A 21,676-nucleotide genomic window follows, 5' to 3' on the forward strand; every position below is an offset into this window, starting at 1 on the left:
AAGAACAAATGCAGTTACATCAGCTTCCAGAATTTTAATCTCACGATTGCAATATTTAAAAATTTTGACCAAAATAAGCACCAACTTGAGTCATCTTGACCACAGTTTGGTACTAAATGGGTAGAACCAAATGACTGTCCCTCACCCAGTTTCAAACGCAGAGAAATGAGAAATAGTCCAAAGAGGCATAAATGGCATTGGTGATGCTCTTTGGGAAATGATTTTCCTTGTGACCTAATAAGCCCCAAACCAGTTTCCTCTCACTCTGAAATAAAACATGCTTTGAAAATGCAGGGAACTGTCATTACAAAAGGAAAAAAATCAATGCACCTGTATAAATAATATATAATCTGAAAAATTAAATGTTACATAAAAACTTTGTTGGATAGAGGAGACTTTTAAAAAATGTACTTTGCAGTAAATGAAACCTTCTATCTCCAGGATAGAATAAGTTGTAATTTATAGTTTGTATAGCTACAGTATTTGGAGTACAATTTGTTTTTGTGGCTGTTCAGATGTATTTAATTTGTAAAAGTTTTTTTTTTTTATATTTATAAAAGTTTGATTTAGTAATGTTTTGTCATTAAAACAACAATAACCAAAAGTAAACACTGAAAGTTTTGGTCTGATTCTTCCTGTTCTTTGAACATAGCCTTTTTATTCCTGCCAGGAATCAAGAGTTCATGGACAAAACCTGCAGTGACCCCATGACACCTAATTTTCTTTTGGTTTTCTCTCTTCTACAGTGACTTAATTCTGACCCATTAATGCAGTTACAGCCTGAGGATATACCATGATCCCTTTCTTTTCTCTCATCACACTGTTTGCCTCAGTGAAATTATAATGATTATAAATGCTAGTGGGTATAATTCAACTGCTTTGCTAAAATCATCATGTTCCAGAAATTGTCTCCCATAGCATTTCCCTAATTTGGCCAAATTCTTCATGGTCATTGAAGCTCAAAATCTTGGAGCGAAATCAGCAAAGCAATGATGATTCTTTCCCTTGATACTTTCCAGAAGACGTCTTACTTAAAAGCAGCCCGATTGCAAACTCAGGAGCGCTGGTAACACTGCAGGATAAGGACTGGACTGCTAACTGTAAAGTTCCCCAGTCCTTCTCTGGGAGAAAGATGAGGCTTCCATGAAGATTTACAGCCTCGGAAACCCTATACAGGGTCACTATGAGTCAGAAGCAGGTCTATGGCTTGGTGCTCTTTTTGGTTTATTACTGCTGGCTTTAATTAGTAATACACTCACATACTTTGGACGCATTGTTGGGATGGACCAGGCCCTGAAGAAGGACATCATTATTGGCAAAATAGAGGGTCAGTGCAAAACAGGAAGCCCCTCAACAAAGTGGATTGACAGAGACACAGTGCCTACAACAATGGGCTCAAGCAGAGAACTGATTGTGAGGATGGTACAGGACTGGGCTCTATTTTATTCTGTTGTTTTACATAGGGTTGTGTTGAGTCAACCGTGACTAGATGGCACCTAGCGTAGCAACCTATAGATTCTAGCTGTTCTGACTCATGGCGACCAGTAAGTGGCAGAGTAGAGTCATGTGTGCCATAGGGTTTTCAGTGCTAGAGTCTTTGGAAGTAGATCACTAGGCCTTTCTTTGGATCCTTCTTGGGTGGATTTGAATCTCCTGTTTGCAGCTGAGTGGGTGAACTATGTGTACAAGGTACCCCTAAGTAACTGTCTTATAATGACGTCACAAAGCCATCAGGCTAGGTTCAGGACTCGCTGACTGAGAATGAGATGACATTTTCCTCCACTCTAGGACTAGGTCTTGCTTGATTTAGCAAAATAAAGGAATGTGATTTTTTTATACCCGGAGTTGTGATCTAAAATTCATTACTACTACCTATATGAAATAAAGATAGCTTCAGAATATTAGTGAATGTAAGATCACAGGTTCCAAATCCACTTGTATGTTCTTATACATGAAAAAATATAAAAACAATTAGGAACATATACTTAACATGAAATAAAACCAAAAAAAACAATGGAATAAGTGGAACTACCTCATTTCCCACGCTTAGACATGCAAAGGTACAAATACTTCCACTGAGGTTCTGAAAAAATCGGGTATCAGAATTTTCATGAGTTTATTAGAAAAATAGGGACTTAGAAGGGATGTACCTAATTTTTTTTTTATGTAGCAAAAGGATTCCTTTAAAATCATACAGCATTACTGTAAAAGTGTCACTACTGCTTTTTTTTTAAACATGATTTGGATTTACCAGCATTAGCTCCAAGTGCAACTTCTTATTCAACCAAGTGAGCTGTGCCTCTGCTGTGCTTGAGAGATTCTCTCTCTTCAAACAGCCATTCTACCTTTGTCTTTAAAGTGATTATGTTGAATTTTTTTTTTTTTTTTTAAATAAAGACCACTCTGCCAACTTCTGAACCTCATTGAAAATTTATTTTCATTGCACCTTTATAACAACTCACCTCCTATAGTGTTCTGGAAGATTGTTAACATAGAGAGGGAAAAAAGAGATGAGCAGAGTGTGCTCTGACATATTGTAGGACCAACCTTTGTCCCATCACCACCCCGTAGGATGTAGGAGTTGGGAGGTGTAAAGGAAGCAGTGTTGGGCTCCACTGTGGAAGCACTGTGGGCATCTTAACTCATCTGTACTTTAGGACTCTCATGCTCACATTTTCCAGTTGGGGATGCAAATGTTCACCATGGGAAGCCAGCCTGGTGCATAGATTCAGATTTCAATCGGCTTTATAACAGGTTTCCTTATGTGCCTCATGTTGGCCCCAGGTTCACTGGGTTTAAAAGGAGCCAAGGCACCATACGGTTTTGGCAATGGAAGAGTAGCATCTGCTTCTGGGATGTAGGCAGTGGGGCGCTGCTCTGCCGTCGTGTAAACACCACTGGGCAGCTGGCGACTGTCTGCTTCTGCGAATTCCTGCAAAGAGTGCGTTTTCCTTTCAGTTTTCTGAAAACTGGTAAAGTCACTTCATCGGCAGGTCCCTAACAGATGCACAGCCTGAGAAGGTGAGTGAGGATGGATGACATCAGCACACACACACTGCAGCTCATGGAGGATGTTATGTTGCTCAAGCACCACACTGTGCCTGAGGTCTAAGGTTTTTAAAATAACTGATTGGTGGGGCCTATTCAGGCACACCTCATTTTATTGTGCTTTGCAGATATTGTCTTTCTTACAAATTAAAGATTGTGGCAACCCTGTGCTCACTTCATGTCTGTGTCACATTTTGGTACTTCTCACAATATTTCAACCATTTCATAATGGCAGTTCTTGTTGTTAAGTGCCATTGAGTCAGTTCCAATTCATAGCAACCCTGTATAGGGTTTCTGAGGAGCAACTGTTGGATTTGAACTGCTGACCTGTGGTTCACAGTCCAGTGCTGATCCTACAGCACCACGCCATGAGTCCATTTAATAGACTATATTGTGGTTAAGTGATGTCGAGTTGGTTTTGACTCATAGTAAACCTCATAGGGTTTCAAGGTATGGCTGGTGGTTTGCATTGCCAACCTTATGGTTACCAGTCCAGTGCTTAACCTACTGTACCATACCAGGACTCTAGCAGACCATAGTATAGTGTAAACATAACATTTATAGGCACTGGAAAACAAATGATTCCTGTGACTCACTTTATTGGGATGGTTGGAACCAAACGCACAATACTGCTGAGGTATGCCTGTATTGATTATATGCCACTTTCAGTATCTTTTCATCAAATAATAATAACTCCATGGTTTGGAAAAGGAGGACAATATATTTTGGGAGGTCGTTTGTGAGAAGGTGTAATAAAGGAAGAGGTAAAGAACAACACAAAACCAGAGGAGAAATGTGGGGAGCAGCTTGTTTTGAGCCTCAAGGTCCTCCAGGTTCTGGTGGAGCCTCTGGGAAAAGAGCAATCTTAAGACACTAAAAAAACAAAAAACAAAACCTCAAGTGAATGGAGCCAGGGGAATGACACTAGGTAAGATGGGAATGTAGTCCAAGCAATGGGAGAACTACATAGCAGACCCTGCTGTCAGTTGTTCGTGTGTGTTTAGAATGTACGATGTTCTTGGGTGAGGGAGTGCACGGGGGTCCCTGGGGAGGACATCTACTTGACAGTGTAAGGGTGAGCTCTATAGGTGTCAGTCTGTAATCTCCCTGTAAAGAGATGCTCTCTTTCATATTGAAAATACTGAAAGGTCTTAGGGCTAGACAGAAGAACTGGGGACCCAACTTGGAGGTGGAGTTAAGTGGACAGACTTTAGCTTAGGCGAGTGGCAGGAGAAAAAAGGCAGGTGCTGCAGTGTGTGCGGAAGATGGTGACCATAATACAGCTGGAGGCCTCACAGTCTGCTCTGGAGGCCACAGCCAAGGGGCATGGGAGAGTCAGGTGTGGTCTGAGAAGATGCGCAAGGACTGAGACTGGAGACTCATAAGTACTGGCATGCTAGTGGGGGCCACGGTTATGCCACATTAGCTGAGGATGTAGGACTATGGGGTGGGACTTGGAGGGCGACAAGCATTCTCCAGGGAACACTGCAGCACTTTGAGCTATTACAGTTTATCTTAAAAATACCAATGTCCCTCTAATGACCATGGTGACTGTATGTGTGGTTCAATGGAAAATACACAGGTATTTTGGGATGATTGGTACCCTGAAAATAACCCACCCTGGCACAGTTAACAAGTGCAACACAGGAGCCAAACCTTACCTGAGATTTCTCAGCAATGGCCAATGCATACATTTCTTCATCTCGAAGTACCTTCAGCCATTCTCTCTCAATCTCCTTATTGAGTGGCAGACCCTTCTCTATCCTGGAATTGCAAGAGTAGATAAAGTCTTCTTTCTCCCTGACTTCCTTCTGGAGTTCAATGGCCAGAGCTTGTTTCATGGATAACTCAGCAACAAGTGCCATCAATTTTTCAGTAGCATCTTTGATCTTCTTCTGATAGCCGTTCATCTAGAAATAAAGAGCCCAAAGCTCAGATTACACTTAAAGAATGGCTGGCTGTCTATACTGGTGACAGACATTCTTGCCTGACGAAAGGAAGGCCACATGGGAGTTCACAGAAATGAAGACCTGGAAGAGACCTAAGAGATTGAGCCTAACCCACTGGTTTTGTAAATAAAGACAAGGAGGGAAAGGAAAGTGGATTTCAAGGTGGACAGCATTGAGGGCAATAGTTTAGGGCCTTTATTTTTAAGAGGTGAGTAGGAGAGTGGAAAGAGTTCTTATTGTCTAGGTCTTGGTCTAATTTTGCCATGTTATTAGGAGCTCCGGTAGCATAGTGGTTACGAATCGGGCTGCGAACCGCAAGGTAAGCAGTTTGAAACTACCAGCTGTTCCGTGGGAGAAAGATGAGGCGTTCTGCTCCCATAAAGATTTACAGCCTCGGAAACCCTGTACAGGGTCACTTTGAGTTGGAACCGACTCCACAGCACATAACAACAACAACAACATTAGTTTGTCACATATCCAGGGAAAAAATGATCTGATAGAAAAATTTTATTTAAACATTTTTTTGTTGTTGTTAAGTGCCGTCAAGTCAGTTCTGACTCATAGTGATCCTGTATAAGGTTTTCAAGAAGTGGCTGGTAAGCTTGAACTGCTGACCTTGTGGTTCAAACCACCGACTTTTCAGTCCAGTGCATTAGCCCACACCACCACACCAGAACTCATTTAAACATTAGTCTTTGCTTATATAAGAAAATCAGCAGAGGTTCTGCATCTAAAATAAGTTTTCAATGGAAAAATGTCAACTCTGACTTTAGTGTGTTTGAATCCTAATCCCCGGGATGCATGGTTATTAGGTCGCCAACAAGCATCAGCTCATCTGGTAAGGATTTGGCCAATAATTTGAGTGAGAGATTCCTGGTGTTTTGTTTTATTTTAAAGCTTCTTGTGACTAGGTATCAGGGCAAAAAATGAAGAGCAAGGGACACATTGTCCATGCTGTATAAAGCTCACATGGTCTGGTAATGGGAGGCAGAAAATAATTAATGATAAAGTTTCCACACCCCAGACAGTGGAATGCTGCGAGCAGTAACGGTTTCTCAGTTTCCCCAGCTTCTAGCACGTACTAGACTCTAGGAAAGGAAAGTGTTGAAAAATGTCATTAGTCCTGTTCCAGGAACAACTTTGGCACCGTAAGTAAATGGGGAAATTGTAAATCGTGAGCCTTTGTTGTTTTTGTTTGGCAATTACACTTCCCTCTGATTAATTCCACTAACAGATACCAGTCCGGGTGCAGTTGTTCAATTCACAGCTTTACCTCATAAAATAAAGGCTAAGATGTATTAAGGACTCCTGGTCTGGCGCTGTAGAAGCACTGGACTACAAGGTCAGTCTGAACAACAAGGTTGGCAGTTCACTCTCACCAGCTGCTCCTTGGAAACGCCATGAGTTGGAATGACTTGATGGCACTTAACAACAACAAGACATATTGAGACCTGTGAACTTTTCCTGCATTAGCATGCCCAATGTTTCTTTTGGAGTCCGTGGGTGACAGTGATGTGCTTGACTACTAACCATAGATGGGCAATATGAATCTGCACAGAAGCCCTAAAAAGAAAGGCCAGGTGATTCACTTCTGAAAAATCAGCTGCTAAAAACGGAACACAGCTCTACACACGGAAAGTTGTCATAAGTTAGGTGCCTGGATAGCAACTGGTTTAGTCCATAACAATAGAATTACGATGGGATGAAAAGTGATTTCAAAAGGCAGAAAAGAAATAAAACTGAAATTGGTGGTTTCTAGAAACTTTCAATGAGCCCTGGTGATGCAGTGGTTAAAGCACTTGACTGACAATCAAAATGCTGGTGCTTCAAACCCACTACCCACTTTGCGGAAGGGAGTCTACTTCTGGAAACCTTATGGGGCAGTTCTACTCTGACCTATAGGGTCTCTGTGAGTTGGAATTGACTCAATGGCAGTGGTTTCTTGGATTATAAGCGTTTCAGACCCACAGCACAGTCTGAGTATGACTACAGAGCCCTGGGAGGCAACTGTGTAATGATTTCCCACCCACCAAGACTCACTGTTCTCTTCCTAGCTTGTTTTCTTCATGTTTCACTACTGGCACGTGTGTTTGGCCATTTGCTTGTAGTCTCGTCCTCAAGAATTTACTCTTCATGAGGATAAGGACTATTTGTTTTCTTCATCATATTCCCAGTGTCCAAGATGGTGCATGGCAAGCCAGTTACCATTGAATTAACTGTGATTCATGCCAACCCGATGTGTGTCAGAATAGAAGTGTACCTCACAGGGTTTGCAGTGGCTGAGTTTTGGGAAGTAAACTGCCAGGTATTTCTTTTAAGTCACATTTGGGTGAACCTGAACCTCCAACTTTTCTATCAAATGCCAAGCACACTAAGTGCACCACCCAGGCACTCCAGAGGCACCAAACACAATTTAAATATTTGTTGAATGAAGGAACTCTAATGGATTCTTAGCAAGGTTGGCAGTTCAAACACCCCAGCCACTCCTGGGAAACCTTATGCAGTAGGGGGTGGGGAACGGTCAGCCCACGGACCATATCAGGCCCTCGAAAAATCAGTTGGTCTGACCCTGCCAAAACAACTGTAGTTCCAGCCATCATAGTTGTTGTTAACTGTCACTGAATTGGTTCAGATTCATAGCGACCCTGTATAGGGTTTTCAAGAAGCAGCTGGTAGGTTTGAACTGTCGACCTTGTGGTTTACCATGCAGTGCTGATCTACAGTACTATACCAGAAGTCCTCAAATTAAGGGTGTTGATTAAATGTTTAGCCAAATATAGTAGGCTAACTTTTAAGTTGATAATTCTGTATGACCTGTGAATTATGTTACAAATTTTGGCTGGAAAAAGGTTCCACACCCCTGCTATACTGGATTGCTATGAATTGGAACCAAGTTGCTGGCACTTAACAACAACAGTCTTTCTTCATAAATCTTTTGAACCAGGGTAAATTAAGACATGGAAATGAACTTCCAAAATTACACCTGAACTTAAAGCACCTGACGACTTATTTCTTCAGCCAACACACATTTTTCTAGAGACTAGTACATGCCAGATGCTGGGGGAACTAAGGAGGAAGAGCAGTTGCAGTTCTCAGGAGCTCACTGTCTGTGGTGTGGGACTGTGTGAGCTTCCTAGGGCATTCCAGCGAGCCTCTTCCTCAGGCCTGGCAGGTGTGCTGTAGCGATTTGATAGCTGGTGGAAACACCTGTGCCACTCCAGCGTGCTGCGCCACAGGGCCACGGAGACCAGGTGAGCAGCTTAACCTCGACTTGCTCAAGCATGTGGTCCTGCGGCCTCTGAATCACTAACCTGCTTTCAGTGTAGTTTCTAGCAGCCCCCACCACCCACAAATCTGCTTTTTGAATCTGTGTTTTAGCTTAATACATTATGAAGCTTGACAATACTGGACTTTCCTCAATAGTAAGGCCCGAGGGCAACCACACCTCATAGTGCTGTAGGCCTGGGTGTGGTGTGACCGCTGTTCCCTTTAACAGTCTCCTTCTGCTTCTGGTTCAGGTCTGGTTTGGGGCCATTCCCTTTCAGACTATGATGGAAGTGAGGTAGTATCATGCATGCTACGCACAAGGGATTAGAAAGGATTCAACTTTGTGCATGAAATATGAAGGTGACAATTCTGTTTGAGTAGGTGTCGTGTTAAGTGAAACTTGTGTACTGTCATTGACAAGCTTGGGCTTTCGCCCTGCTGAATGAATTAATTTAGGAAACAAGATCGAAACTTATTTTGGACAATTCCTAGGAGTCATCTTTACATTTTTGTGCTTCCCTAATCTCTTCAGTGCTTCTCTCTAAATAAATAAAGCATGAAAGAAACAAAACAGGAAGGCAGAAGAGAGAAAGAAGGAGCCCGGGCAGACCTTCTTGGCCAGGAGTAGCGTGTCCTGCTTGCAGGCCTGAGTTTTGCTACAGAGTCTATCCGTGAGCCTGGAGACCTGCTCATAGATGAAGTCCTTCTCTAGTAACTTCTCCTCCTTCTGGGCCAGCTGGAGTTCCAGCTACAGTGGAAAACAATTTCAATAGGAAGAAAACAAAGTCTTGCAAAACAAAATTTTCTTTCCAAATTAGAACACTACCCTCTCTCTCCCCGACATTGCTCTTTGGGTTACCAAAATCTATCTGGAAAGTCTTTAGAGCTGGGCTTGGTTAAGACATCTCCTATCCCAAGCCCTCTCCAGATAGCTCTAGTTCTTCCCATGGTAGAATAAGAGCCTCTTAACTCCATCTGGATTACATGTTGCTATTCCTCTGATATGTTCCTATCAGGAAGACAAACTCTCCCATTCAAAATGCCAACATTTCTTGTTTAGGCAGTGAAAGATGTCTTTGGCACCTTGAAATTACTGGATTTTTACTTTTTTTGTTAAGAGTCTAAATCAAGCTTTGATTTTGTTATTAAATCAAGGAAAAGAATGCATCAGTGTCTAGCATGCTGAAAAGGAGCCCTGGTGTCACTGTGGATTAGGTGTTGGACTGCTAACAGCAAGGATGGCAGCTTAAACCCACCAGCCACTCCTTAGAAGAAAGATTCGGCTGCTGCTTCAGTAAAGATTGACAGCCTTGGAAAGCCTATATATGGTTGCTATGAGTTGTTGTGTTAAGTGCTGTGAAATCGGTTCCGACTTATAGCCACCCTGTGTAAGGTTTTGAGGAACAGCTGGTGAGATTGAACTGCTGACTTTGAGGTTCCAAGTGACCTTGAAGTCGAGTGCTTATCCTATGGCACTCGACTTAATGGCAATATTTCTTTTTTTTTTTCCAAATAATAAAGGATAAGTCTGCTTGAAAAACATGAGGCAGTACTACAGGTATTTGGGAATCAAAGGGGCTGATAGATGCTATTTTATAAGAATGAAAGAACATTTACCTCATCTAATTTTTTGATCATTTGTTCTTTAGTCAGATCTTTTCCTGGAAGCAAGCGAGTTCTGTTCTTACCCTTAGGATTTATAAACTGTTTCTCCAAGTCTTTTATTCTGTCTGTACACTGTGAAAACTATTAAACAAGAAAGAAAACAATTTAAAACTAATTCTCTTGCTCAGTAAATCTTAAAGTTTAAGGTCTTTAGAGTCTCTCAGTAGGACCAACCTGGGCCAGGGTGGAAGAGAACTGTTTACTCAGCACATCAGCTAGGCTGTGCGGTTAAACAGTCTTTGGTTTATTCATGGAACTGGGAGAGGTGATGCTCATAACTGACCCTGAAGGCAAGGCCATAGAGAACAAGTTTATTTTACAACCAGTCTTTTGATTACTCTCCATTTCATATTGTACTTTAAGTTCACAACCACACATTCACAAATGTTGTGTGGTTGTGAACTTAAAGTACACAGCCTTGGTCTCTGTAACAACTTTCAATGAAGCGATGAGCACTATGCCGGATGTTAGTCTCTTGGGAAAGATTGTTCAAAGCACCATTAAAAAACCCTCTGTTTGCAATAAGCTCAATAGCTTCCTAAAGAAGACGGATGTTCTTAATTATTGGGCCAACACAACGTTGTGTTCAGTCCGGCCTGAGCTATTGGTATCTCTTTTTATTAATTTAAACTTTTTATTGTGAATTGAGTGAAGGTTTACAATGCAGCTCATCAGTTTTATATTCAACAAGCCATATACTTTGCTTTATTGCCATGTACCATCATTTAACAGTACTTACCTCTATTCACTTTTAACTCTTGCATTCCTCTCTGTGTTATTGGTATCTTTTCTTGCTAAACTCCCAATATAGTGTTTTATGTATCAACTATATTTGTTGAAACTTTGGAAGTAGATAATGAAATATTACTCCTAAGTAGGAGTGGTAGGCCCCTGTAGGGTTTTACAGGGAGAGATGTGGAACGCAGTGAAAACCAAATCATTATTTTCAGATTTTCTGCTGAATATCTTTATAGTATCAGGCAAATCATTAATCTTTTGTAAACCTTGGCTCTCTAACTGTCAGTTGGGATGAAAAGACCTAATGTCATAGGGTTAGGCCATCAATGAGATATTTAAAATATAGCATGTGCAAGAAGGATACAGAAAGAAGTTTTTAATTTAATTTTGTTTTCAGGAAGAGTTTTTCATTTTAATTATTTGGTCCTCTTCCCAACAAAATGAATTTTAAATGGTGACATAAATAATGATAATTTAATATGTTTCTCTCCTCTTTCCTGTCTCTTGATATTCATATTAAATATGGAACACACACACACACACACACACACACACACACACACATACATACACATGGAGTCCTGGTGTGGCACTGTGTGAGAAAGCACTGGACCTCAAGGTCAGTTTGAACCACAAGGTTGGTGGTTCAAATGTACCACTCACTCCTTGGAAACCCTATACAGGGTTTCTATGAGTCAGAACAGACTTGATGGCACTTAACAACATATGTACATATACAGAACTGACGGCACTGTTAAGTGCTACCAATTCCAACTCACAGCAACCCTGTATAGGGTTTCCGAGGAGCACCACACTAAAACTTGACTGGATGGCACTTGACAACAACAACATATATATACACACACATAAACATTTTCTGTATTTATTATTGATATTTAATATTTTTTCTTCTTAATTAGGAAATTAAGAAAAAAATGTGGTGCTTACATATCAGAGTGGCATCTTGATTTCTTTATTTCCCCCACAGGTTGTTGAGGAAAATCCGTTCACAGTTTCTATACAAAATAGTGTTGTTATGTCCTAAAATAGTTCATGTGATTTCCAAGTTCCCTAAAATGGGGCTTTTATTATCAGGAGAATGTGACTCATAAGAACTCTTGGGTAAGACTGTTGGAAGATTAAAAACTGTTTCAAATAACTTCTTGAAAAAAAAAATTTTTTTTTTTTTCAGAGATTTCAGAAAATGATGCAAAAAAGGGGAAGACTTTGGTAAAAAAAAAAAAAAGCCAACACTGGGCCTACATGACGAATAACAGGATATGACAGGGATCCTATGCACAGGGCAGAGTACCAAATGCCTGACTGACTCTAGATGTTTCACGTGAAGTCCTTTAAGGGGAAATGTGGTTAGTGCGAAGAAGACAATCAAATAATGGAGTGCAGCTTCAAGACTGATGGGAAGCTTTCTAGTCAATTGTTCTTACACTTAAAATTAACTCTGGGCGGACAGAAATTATATAATTTACAAACAAGGAAAAAAATAGCAAATGGTCCCAGGGAGTGTCTTACAAATGCCTTTCTCACCTGGATCTGAAGCACTGCTAGGTCAGCATCCAGGGACCTCTTGGCTGGCAGTAATTTCTCGGTCACATGAATCTGTCTTTGCTTCTCAGCAATTTTTAGTTTCAGGAATCGGATCTTTTCTTCCAAGACATGTATTTCAATTTCTCCATTTAGTTTCATTTTCTCTTGGATATTTATTTTTTCATAAAAAATGCACACTTCTTCCTCTCGCTCTATTAGCTGGACACCACTAAGATCAAATTTAAAAGCAGAGGCAAATTTGGTATTAAGGTCAGTGTTTTAGAAATCATTTTAGTTCCTTCTGCTTTGGGTACAAAATACACATCAAGACTGCATAATTCCAGAAGACAATAGATAATTACTGGGGACTTTCTAGTGAAACACACACTGGATTTTTCTGGGGATGAAAAGAGAGGGAAGTTTAATATCTCATCCTTGAAGGACACAGCGTGGTTGGCTGGTCACAACATCTCTGAAATCTCCAGGGTTCTCCTGGGTGGGAAAGAAGGCCATTCCCAGTGCATGGGCAAGTGCTTCCATGGTCTGATTTTCTGCGGACCCTTTTCTTGGGTCAAGCTTGCCAAGCAAGGCACTAGTTAACCCAGGCAGAGAGCCAGGGAATGTGTTCCTGCAGCAATTCTGCTCTACACTACTTGCCTGGCCCAATATGTTTCTTCCCTATTAATAGGCAATCATGCCAGGAGAAAGGCCTCCTTGAGAAGAGAGTGTGGGGAGAAAACAAAGTAAGGATTTTCTGAATCCAGCAGCTCTGGTTTGTATGATTGCTCATGCCCACAGATCTGACCAGGGTCTGGGAGCACACTGTTTGCCTGAATGCTTTGATTTGTGCCAGGAGCCAAGTAAGAGACATTTCGCCCCCCAAAAGAAACATCAACCAGCCTTTAGAAAATGTGATGTGTTCTACAAATGACCCTGAAGTTCTCCCCACTCTGTGCATATCTGTTATCCCACACATCCACCTTTAATTGCTATTTATTTATTTATTTATTTATTTATTTATTTATTTATTTTTGTCCTTCCACAAAACCTTTGTGCATGTTATAATCTTAGCTCTTATTTTGTCTCATTTCCATTTCCCTGGCTCTTCTCCGGATCAAACTGTCCTGACCACAGAGACTAGGAGCCATGATTTGTCACTTTTTATACTTTCAGTGTCTAGCATCCCAGGGCCTCACACAGAATAGCACATAATCAAAGTTTCATGGAAAATCTGATACCAGATACAATTACCATGGCTGTTGTTTTTGTTAAGTGCCATTGAGTTAGTTCTGAACCATAGCGACCCTGTATAGGGTTTCTGAGGAGTGGATGGTGAGCCTGAAAACCACCGACTCTGTGGTTCAAACTGACTTTGCAGTCTGACATATTAGCCCACAGTGCATAGGAATCGACAATTTCACGTTCCAGATTTCTTGGAGCACAAACAACTTGGGAGAAATTGCTAAAATGGTAACTCATGAATTGTAGCATGCAATAAATAATGTTACACCTAAAGGTTTTGTCTAATTGCTGAGAAAATGAACTGGGAGAATGACTTAATAAATAATTACACTAAGACCAAACTTACCACACAAATGGGCACAAGATTCAAAACATTACTTACATAGATGAAACTGACAGAACTGGTAAGGACTTTGATCTTCAAGTGAGAAACTTCTCAAACCCTTCTCTTGCCCTTCCCTCTTAAACCACACACCAAATCCACAGCCTGGAGTCATAGTGACCCTACAGGACAGTCTCATGAGGCTTCCAAGGCTGCACGTCTTCATGGAAGCAGATTGTGTGATCTTTCTTCCACACAGCAGCTGGTGGGCCTCAACTGCAGGCCTTTGGGCTAACAGCAAGTACTTTAACTACTGCGCCAATATGGCGCTGTCCCCTCCCTCGTGTTGTTGAGTGTTGTCAAGCCAGTTCCGACTTGGAGCGACACTGTATAGGGTTTATGAGGAATGGCTGATGGGTTTGCAGTCCAGTGCTTGTCCTACAATGCCACACAAGGAAACTACCCCACCCCCTGGCCCCACCTTACTAGGACAATATTTCTTATTTTCAGGCAAAACATACAAACCCCTACCTCCACAAAAGTTGAAATCTGAATGTCAAATTCTATAGGCTAGCCACTGTCAACTCTCAGTAGACAAAGGGGCTACATTTCTACATCTGATGTCTGGCAGCCATATTCTCACTCTAGGTGCCTAGTTTTTACCATTCATTTCGATGCTGGACAGCTTTCTCATATTTTTTCCGAAGCTGCACCATCTCCTCTTCTATCAGTGTGATCAAGTTGGCAAGCCTGTCAATGTTATTTAACTGGGCTTCCTTCTTCTCTTTCATTTCCTGAAGTTTTGCAACAATTTTACACAGGTCGTTCTGCATGCTCTCCCGGATGGTCACATTGTTGGCATGCTTCAGCATGCTGTTTTGCAGCTTTCTTTAAAAATAATGGGATAAAGGGTAAGATGATGCTCTTCCTTTTTTAAAAAGCAATGCAAATTTCTGAAACGCAAACAGTATCAAAGTCCTTGCTTTAGTGTTTCCCTTGAATTTCTGTCATCTTTTCAGGTCTCAGATCCTCCCTCCATCTGGATTAGGACAGCTCCTCTTAGTGCCGGAGGAGTCTCGCGGTGGCCTCTCTTTGTCAAAGCAAGAGGTGTGTGGTCATTTATACACGGCTCTGTCATCCACAGGAGATTATCTCTCTTGAGGGCAGAGACAAGGGATCTAAGGTGGTTCCTGGATCAGCCTGTTATTGTTGGTAAGTGCTGTCAAGTTAATTTTGACTCATAGTGACCCTGTATAGGGTTTCAGAGGAGTGGCTTGTGAAATTGAACTGCTGACCTTGTGGTTCAAATGACCTTGCAGGCTAGCGTATTATCCTACAGCGCCATACCAGGACTGAGCCCAGTGTTACAATAAATGCCAAGTACCGAATGAATGCATGGACTGTATGACAGTTTACTTCATATAGGATGAGAATCGGGTGTGGCGCACCCTATACAGGGTCACCATGGGTCGGAACAGACTCAACAGCACTTAACAACCACAACAACAACAGGATGAGAATCTGATTCGGACATTAGCTTTTCCTTTTCCTACCAATCTCCTCTCCCCTACCCATGAGAACTCATTTTGTAGTATCTTTCTTTATCAAAAGATGCTGGACAATAATGACCACCAGAACTAGGGCAGGTTGTGTAGACTCAGGAGATCAAGGACTAAACATAAGCGAAGGAGCCCAGCAGATCTTATACAAGGTGAGTAATAAGGCAAGCATTTTCCAGAGACTCTTCTAAGTGCTTGTACTTAGATTAACTTATTGAATAACCAAGCATTCCTATGAAGTAATGACTAGTTTACAAAGACATTGAGTCCCTAGACATAAGGTGGTCTGCTGCAGGATACAGTTAGGAAGTGGTCGAGATGGGATTTGTGCCTAGAAAGCTACCTCTTTTTGCCATTCTGCTATGAAACATCCCCCATATGTGTTGTTGTTGAGTGTCGTTGAGCACATTTGGACTCAGCAATCTGGTGCTGGGTTTCTGAGAAGGGTGGGTGGGTTTGAACTGCCCACCTTGTGGTTACCAGTCCAGTGCTTATCCTACAGTGCCACACCAGTGCTCACATACATGTTAGCTGCTTCAAATCCATCTATTGGAATACTGTAGAAACTGGGTAATAAAAAAAAAAAAGTTTGTCTTCTAACTTCAAATGCCAATGATTAACTGTGTGCTTTCTAGTTGGGCAAGTAAAAATGGTCAAGGCACTGACAACTACATCAGGTTTATTAGCTTGTCAGTCACTTAAAACTACAGCTTGCCCAAACAGAAGCATAAAAAAATAGTGGTAGGATACTTAGATTATTATCACCTGTAAAACAACATGGTTGAAAAATGGCCTTTCCAGATTTCTAAAAGAATATTACTTTCTTTTTAGGATTTTTATCCCTAGGATATATAGTTCAGATGAATCAGATGAATTTTTAAAGGACAACTGTTATAACACTCACCTTTCTTGAGTAACTGCACTATTCCTTAAAATTTCCAGTTCATTTAATGACATTTTATGCCTCTCCTTAATTTCATTTACTTTCTGGTGAGCTTTGTGAAGTAAGTTAACAAATTTGTTTCTTTCATTTCGAATACTGTCATATAGCTTAGCAAACTCTTTGAGCCTGTAAAAATACAAAGTTTTTTTGGAACTTGTCAAATATGAATACCAGTAGGGTTTTGTTTTGTTTTTTTTCTTTTGCCAAAATAGAGAAATCATTAATTCTTTTACCTTCGATGAATTTCTCGCTTTTTCTTCCTGTGTATTCTGATTTCAAGATCCTTTGCTTTGATTTCTTTAGTAATGCTGGCATATTTTTGCTGAAATAGAAAAACTATGTGTGAAAGAAGAAAAACAAGATAGGAGTACTCGCGGCCTCACCCCATTTCCATCTTCATCTAGTGAGGAACATTCTATCTTGGCCCGTTGGGTTGTGCAGATCAGGTTGGAGGCGAGGAAGAGCTCTGAACATTGCTTGGCCAGCTGAACTGATTCACACTGAGTCTGTTGAAGGGTTATTCATGGAGAGAAATAGAAGACAGCTTGCACAGATTGGGTTTGAGGAAAACTTTGGGAGACTTTTGGGAGAGAGGATGATGGACGGTGGACAACATAGCTGTTCTGGGTGAGTGTAGCGTTTGGGGAAATAGGTGAGGGGAGAGTATTTGCAACAAGTTTTGATAAATGCTATGAACTGAACCTCTGTGATATTTTTTGAGACCCAAGTAATGATTTTAAAGAGCTTTCCTGGTATTTTTGTATATTGGTTGTATTTTCCTACTCAATGAGGCTTCACATTGAGACCAGTCCTGCAGAGGAGTTACATAGATTATGCACAGATATGTTAAAAGACACTGATTACACTTCTGAAGGCCTAGAAAGAGACCAAGTACTAGACAAAATAATTACATTCTCCAAGTTTAAAGATACAGAGTTATTCATCTTGGACAAGAAACTTACTCAAAGATTAAGTATCTGCTGATAGAAACCAGAAGAAATAGTTGCTGTCAGTGTCTCCTCTATGGGTGAAAGTAAAACTCCTTTGTCGTGAGTGATTCCAAGGAGAACAGACATTAGAGCAATTTTAGTTTATGTTGTTCTCAATGAGAACAGAATTCAGAGAAGACAGTATTATTAAAATGACTGTATGTGTGAAGAATTAAACAGTAATGAAATATAACATCATCTATAATGTCAGGAGTCCTGGTGTGGCACTGCAGGATAATGCACGGGACCACAAGGTGGGTTAGGACCTCAAGGTCGGTGGTTCAAACTTACCAGCCACTCCTCAGAAACCCTATACAGTGTCGCTATGAGTCGGAACCAACTTGATGACACTTAACAACAACAACAACAAAGCAGGGTGGTAGAAAAATTTTTTCTTTCCACCATTTGTCTGCCTTTAGGAATGTAGATGAGTCCAAAAATAAAATATAACATCAACTGTCTTCTGGAAATGACAACTAGCTATAGTTAATATTTAGCTAACTCGTTCTCAATATTAAGAGTCCATCAATTGAGAAATAAACATTTACCTTGATTGAATGCCTTCCAAGAGGAAGAACTGTCTTGTGCTTTAATAGGAATTTGCTCATAATGAGGTTTGGTTTTCACAGACTAGTCACTCATTGGACTGCTGGTGTGGTGCTATCGGATAATCCCTGGACTGCAAACCACAAGGTTGGTGGTTCAAATCCTCCAGCTGCCCCTTGGAAATCCTATGTAGAGTTGCTGCTGTGAGTTGGGACTGAACCGACAGCACTTAACAACAACACTCACTCATTGATAACATGTAGTAAGTTTTGAAATGAATAAAATTATCTAATCTATAAAATAGATGAAGATTCCTTGTAACAAATAAATATATCTTTAATGCTTCTTGGCATTGTGGTAGTTCCATATAGTAAGCACAGGGGTGCAAACCATGGTTTGAGCCCACCAATTGCTTCACAGGGAAAAAGTGAGGCTTTCTGCTCCTGTAAAGATTTAAAGCCTCGGAAACCCTATACAAGGTCGCTATGAGTTGGAACCTGTTGGACGGCACTTAACAACAATGCTTCTTCGGGAGCATGGTGGCTCTGTAGGATAAGCACTGGACTGAAAACCACAAGGTTGGCAGTTTGAGTCCCTGGGAGGAAGATGAGGCTTTCTGTTCTTAAAAAGATTTAAAGCTTCAGAAACCCTAACAGAGTCACTCTGCATCAGAACCTACTGGACAGCACTTAACAACAGCAACAATGCTTCTTAAGTTTCTAAAGAGGAAAAGAGAGGAAGTTTATAATTATAGACTCATGTGAGTGTATTCTTCCCAGCTAACGCCAGGTTGTAATGAGAACACTATAGTAGACCAGTCCTATCCCAGGTCCTGACTTGGATGATGATAGTCTTCACACTCTGCCCTCTCATCCTGTTTTGCCCCTGCTTTTCCTCCCTCGGCGATGCTGACTTTCTAGGTTGTCTTGTTTTCATCTCTTTCTCGCTGAATACTGTCCTTCTCTTTTTTACTTTTTTGGAACCTAACTATCCCATGAGCCCTTTTGTCCTGCCACAACCTCTATGGTAGACTCCAAACTGTCTTTTATGGATTTTATGGCCCCATCTGGCGTCTCCTGCTTTCTGGATTCAGTATTTGATATCCTTTCTCCCCATGAGCCCATGCAACAGCCATGCTGAACTTCTTTTAATTGCTTCAAATATTTTAAGGTGGTAAAAATAAATGTGAGGTGTGCTATATAAGTTTTCTCCTCAGTCTTCTCTACAAAATCTTTAATCTCACTGCTCACTAATGGTTGGATGTGAGGTCTTTCTAGAGAATGAAAGACATCCTGTGTAAATATTTGTTCAGAATGAGAACAAAGATTGCACTTAGAAACAGCCAACCTCTGATTTACATGATACATTCCAAGAGTCTATTTTAGTTACCTGTTTATCTCCAACATAGGAAATATTCATTTTTAATAAGGAATTTCTGCATGTAATCCTAATGTGAGATAAATGATTCAAAGATTAGAATTTTAACTAGCTTGACAGTTTTTTGGTGTTTTTTGTTTTTTCCTTTCTGTCTCCCATTTGTTATATTTTGGTTCTGTTTTAAGGTGCCACACTGGGTCAGCTCTGGCATGTCAGGAGCCCACGCATTGGTTTAAATAATACTGACTTGATGAACTTGGGAAGGAGAGCCACAGTGTTTGTGGGCGATCCCTAGGGAAATCATAGTAGAATCTGAGATTGTGGTGAATTACAGATGATATCTGTAGTCTGCCCACTTTATTCTTCCTGAAATTGCCAGCTGTTCAAATTTTCTGCTCATTCTCATTGAGTTATCTCTTTTCCCCTCAAGACTGCTGAGTACTGCTATCCTTGTATGACTTCTCAGACTCTCATTTTTCAGTGCAAAACTGAGTCCTGTTTCAGGAAGATTTATAGTTGCTGGAACTGAATGAGACTTCCAATTATAACTTTCCAGTGAACTTACATTATAAATGAGGCTACTCTGAGCTCTCGTAGCACAATGGATGGCTACAGAACTCCAGTTACCTGAGCTTTCAGGAAATCCTTGGACTTTTGCTCTTTTTCATCAAGTTTGATTTGAGTCATCCGGACAAGATTGAACATTAGATCCCTCATGTTTTCTTGCTCCTTTAAAAGCTTGTTTTCTTCTGCAAGCTGTTGTTCTACTAACTTCGACTCAGCTTCTGACAAGACTTTCTTTTGAAAAAAACACAACATGATAATTGTTATTTATATGTTTGAAGGAATACAGTAAAATCAATATCTTAGGTGACCTTTTATTTTCTGTGTAGAATGTATTTTACTAAAACATGAAACTCCTTAGCTACAAGGGTTTTTTTTTTTAGTGTGTATTTTAAAGAATATACACGAATTAACATGATAGAACCTTTCTCTTCTCTGGGTTGCATTTTCAAATGACTTTAAGAAAAAGAAGACACATAAAAGCATATTTTAAAATACTTTGACAGTGGTTTGAACAAAAATTGAAAATTGAAAAATTAGATAGTGGTGAAATAAAACATTTGGTATTGACTTTTAACTTAATGAATTATTCTTTTATTTCAAACTCAGTTTATATAATCCTTGCTGGTTCAAATGCATACATACAACCTTTGCCTCCAAATTAAAAAGGGGTTGGAGTGGATTTTTAGGTGAAGAAACAGGCTCACATTAAATAGGATCACACTATTTTTTGATGAGTCTCTTGTTGAAGTTTTATGGGGCAGTTAAATTACACAAAAAATCCCAACACCTTTGTATTAGCTTAAAAAAGAGTTGATGCTAACCTGTTGAGCCAAGTTCTTCTTAGCTGCTTCTACTTCCTTGTGGAGCTCTCTCCTTCTGTCAGACAATGTAGTATCATCTTTAGGAAAAGCTTCTACCTGGAAGCCAAAATCGAAAACAGGCATTTATACAAAAAAATAAACTTTCAATGCCATGAAGTCAACTCCATCAAGTACCTTTTAAAAATGGCAGGCAAATAATGATGTTCTTTTCATCTTAGAGAGATTACCTATTATTCTGCATATTCTTGAGGAAGTCTATGTAGACTAAAATACGAAGACCTGCCAAAAATCTGTATATTTAATATTTTACTGAATACTTATTGAAATCAAAGAAATCTAACAAACAGTTGCTGACATTTCTTGAGCACTGGACATAAGTTCTAAGTGCTTATGTAGATAATCTTTTAATCTTCACAATAGCCCCATTAATATCTCAAATTGTACAGAAGAAGAGACTGAGGCACAAAGCAACTTGCCTCAGTGGTGCAGGTGCACATCCAGATGCTTGCTCAGAGTCCCTGATCCTAGCACCGCATTATACTGCCTCTCTAACTCATGACTAAGCACTGTGGAAACACATCTACTATTCAAATGATAGTTGTTGCTGGTGGTGTACTGTTGAGTCGGTTCCAACTCATAGTGAGTTTGTAAACCCTTATGGAAGTAGAAAGCCTCATCTTTCTCCTGCAGAGAGGCTGGTGGATTCGAACTGTTGACCTTGTGGTTAGCAGTCCAACACGTAACCCACTAAGCTACCAGGGCTCCCTGAAGTGATACTTATTATACTTATATGAGTTCATTTTTAAAATCCTGTAGGCTAAAGAAAAGCTATTAATAGCAGTGGGAATAGTTAGCTAGTCACATGTAGTAGGTTTGCAAGTGACTGGAAAGTTCTCAAAAGAACAGCATCTTAAATTTTGTTGTTGAAGTTTCACCATTACATTTCTGTTATACTGGTACCTTTGTCTTCTGTGACAGTACTTTGGGGAGAGGGCAACATCTCATCATATCAGGTTTTGCTGCTTTGTCCAGAGTGAGCTTTCATATTCTTTATGATAAGAGCGCTGAGAGGAAGACATACAGTGGCTGATGGGGAAG

The 21,676-nt window shown here is 40.4% G+C and overlaps 1 protein-coding gene across 1 annotated transcript in view; it reads right to left on the reverse strand.

The window, feature by feature from the left end:
• Positions 1 to 2,728: 2,728 nt before the first annotated feature.
• Positions 2,729 to 21,676, reverse strand: part of CCDC146 (coiled-coil domain containing 146) — a 122,296-nt gene continuing 103,348 nt past the window's right edge. Inside the window, exons 9-18 of the mRNA XM_006834362.1 lie at positions 20,579 to 20,674; positions 19,818 to 19,988; positions 16,512 to 16,600; positions 16,240 to 16,404; positions 14,440 to 14,664; positions 12,213 to 12,441; positions 9,882 to 10,010; positions 8,875 to 9,012; positions 4,710 to 4,958; positions 2,729 to 2,932 (exon numbers count right to left, since the gene is read on the reverse strand). Coding sequence (XP_006834425.1) covers positions 2,729 to 2,932; positions 4,710 to 4,958; positions 8,875 to 9,012; positions 9,882 to 10,010; positions 12,213 to 12,441; positions 14,440 to 14,664; positions 16,240 to 16,404; positions 16,512 to 16,600; positions 19,818 to 19,988; positions 20,579 to 20,674 — 1,695 coding nt within the window. The remainder of the gene's footprint in view (positions 2,933 to 4,709; positions 4,959 to 8,874; positions 9,013 to 9,881; positions 10,011 to 12,212; positions 12,442 to 14,439; positions 14,665 to 16,239; positions 16,405 to 16,511; positions 16,601 to 19,817; positions 19,989 to 20,578; positions 20,675 to 21,676) is intronic.

The sequence above is a fragment of the Chrysochloris asiatica genome, unplaced genomic scaffold (genome assembly GCF_000296735.1).
Source record: "Chrysochloris asiatica unplaced genomic scaffold, ChrAsi1.0 scaffold00010, whole genome shotgun sequence".
In the NCBI taxonomy this organism is placed as follows: Eukaryota; Metazoa; Chordata; class Mammalia; order Afrosoricida; family Chrysochloridae; genus Chrysochloris; species Chrysochloris asiatica.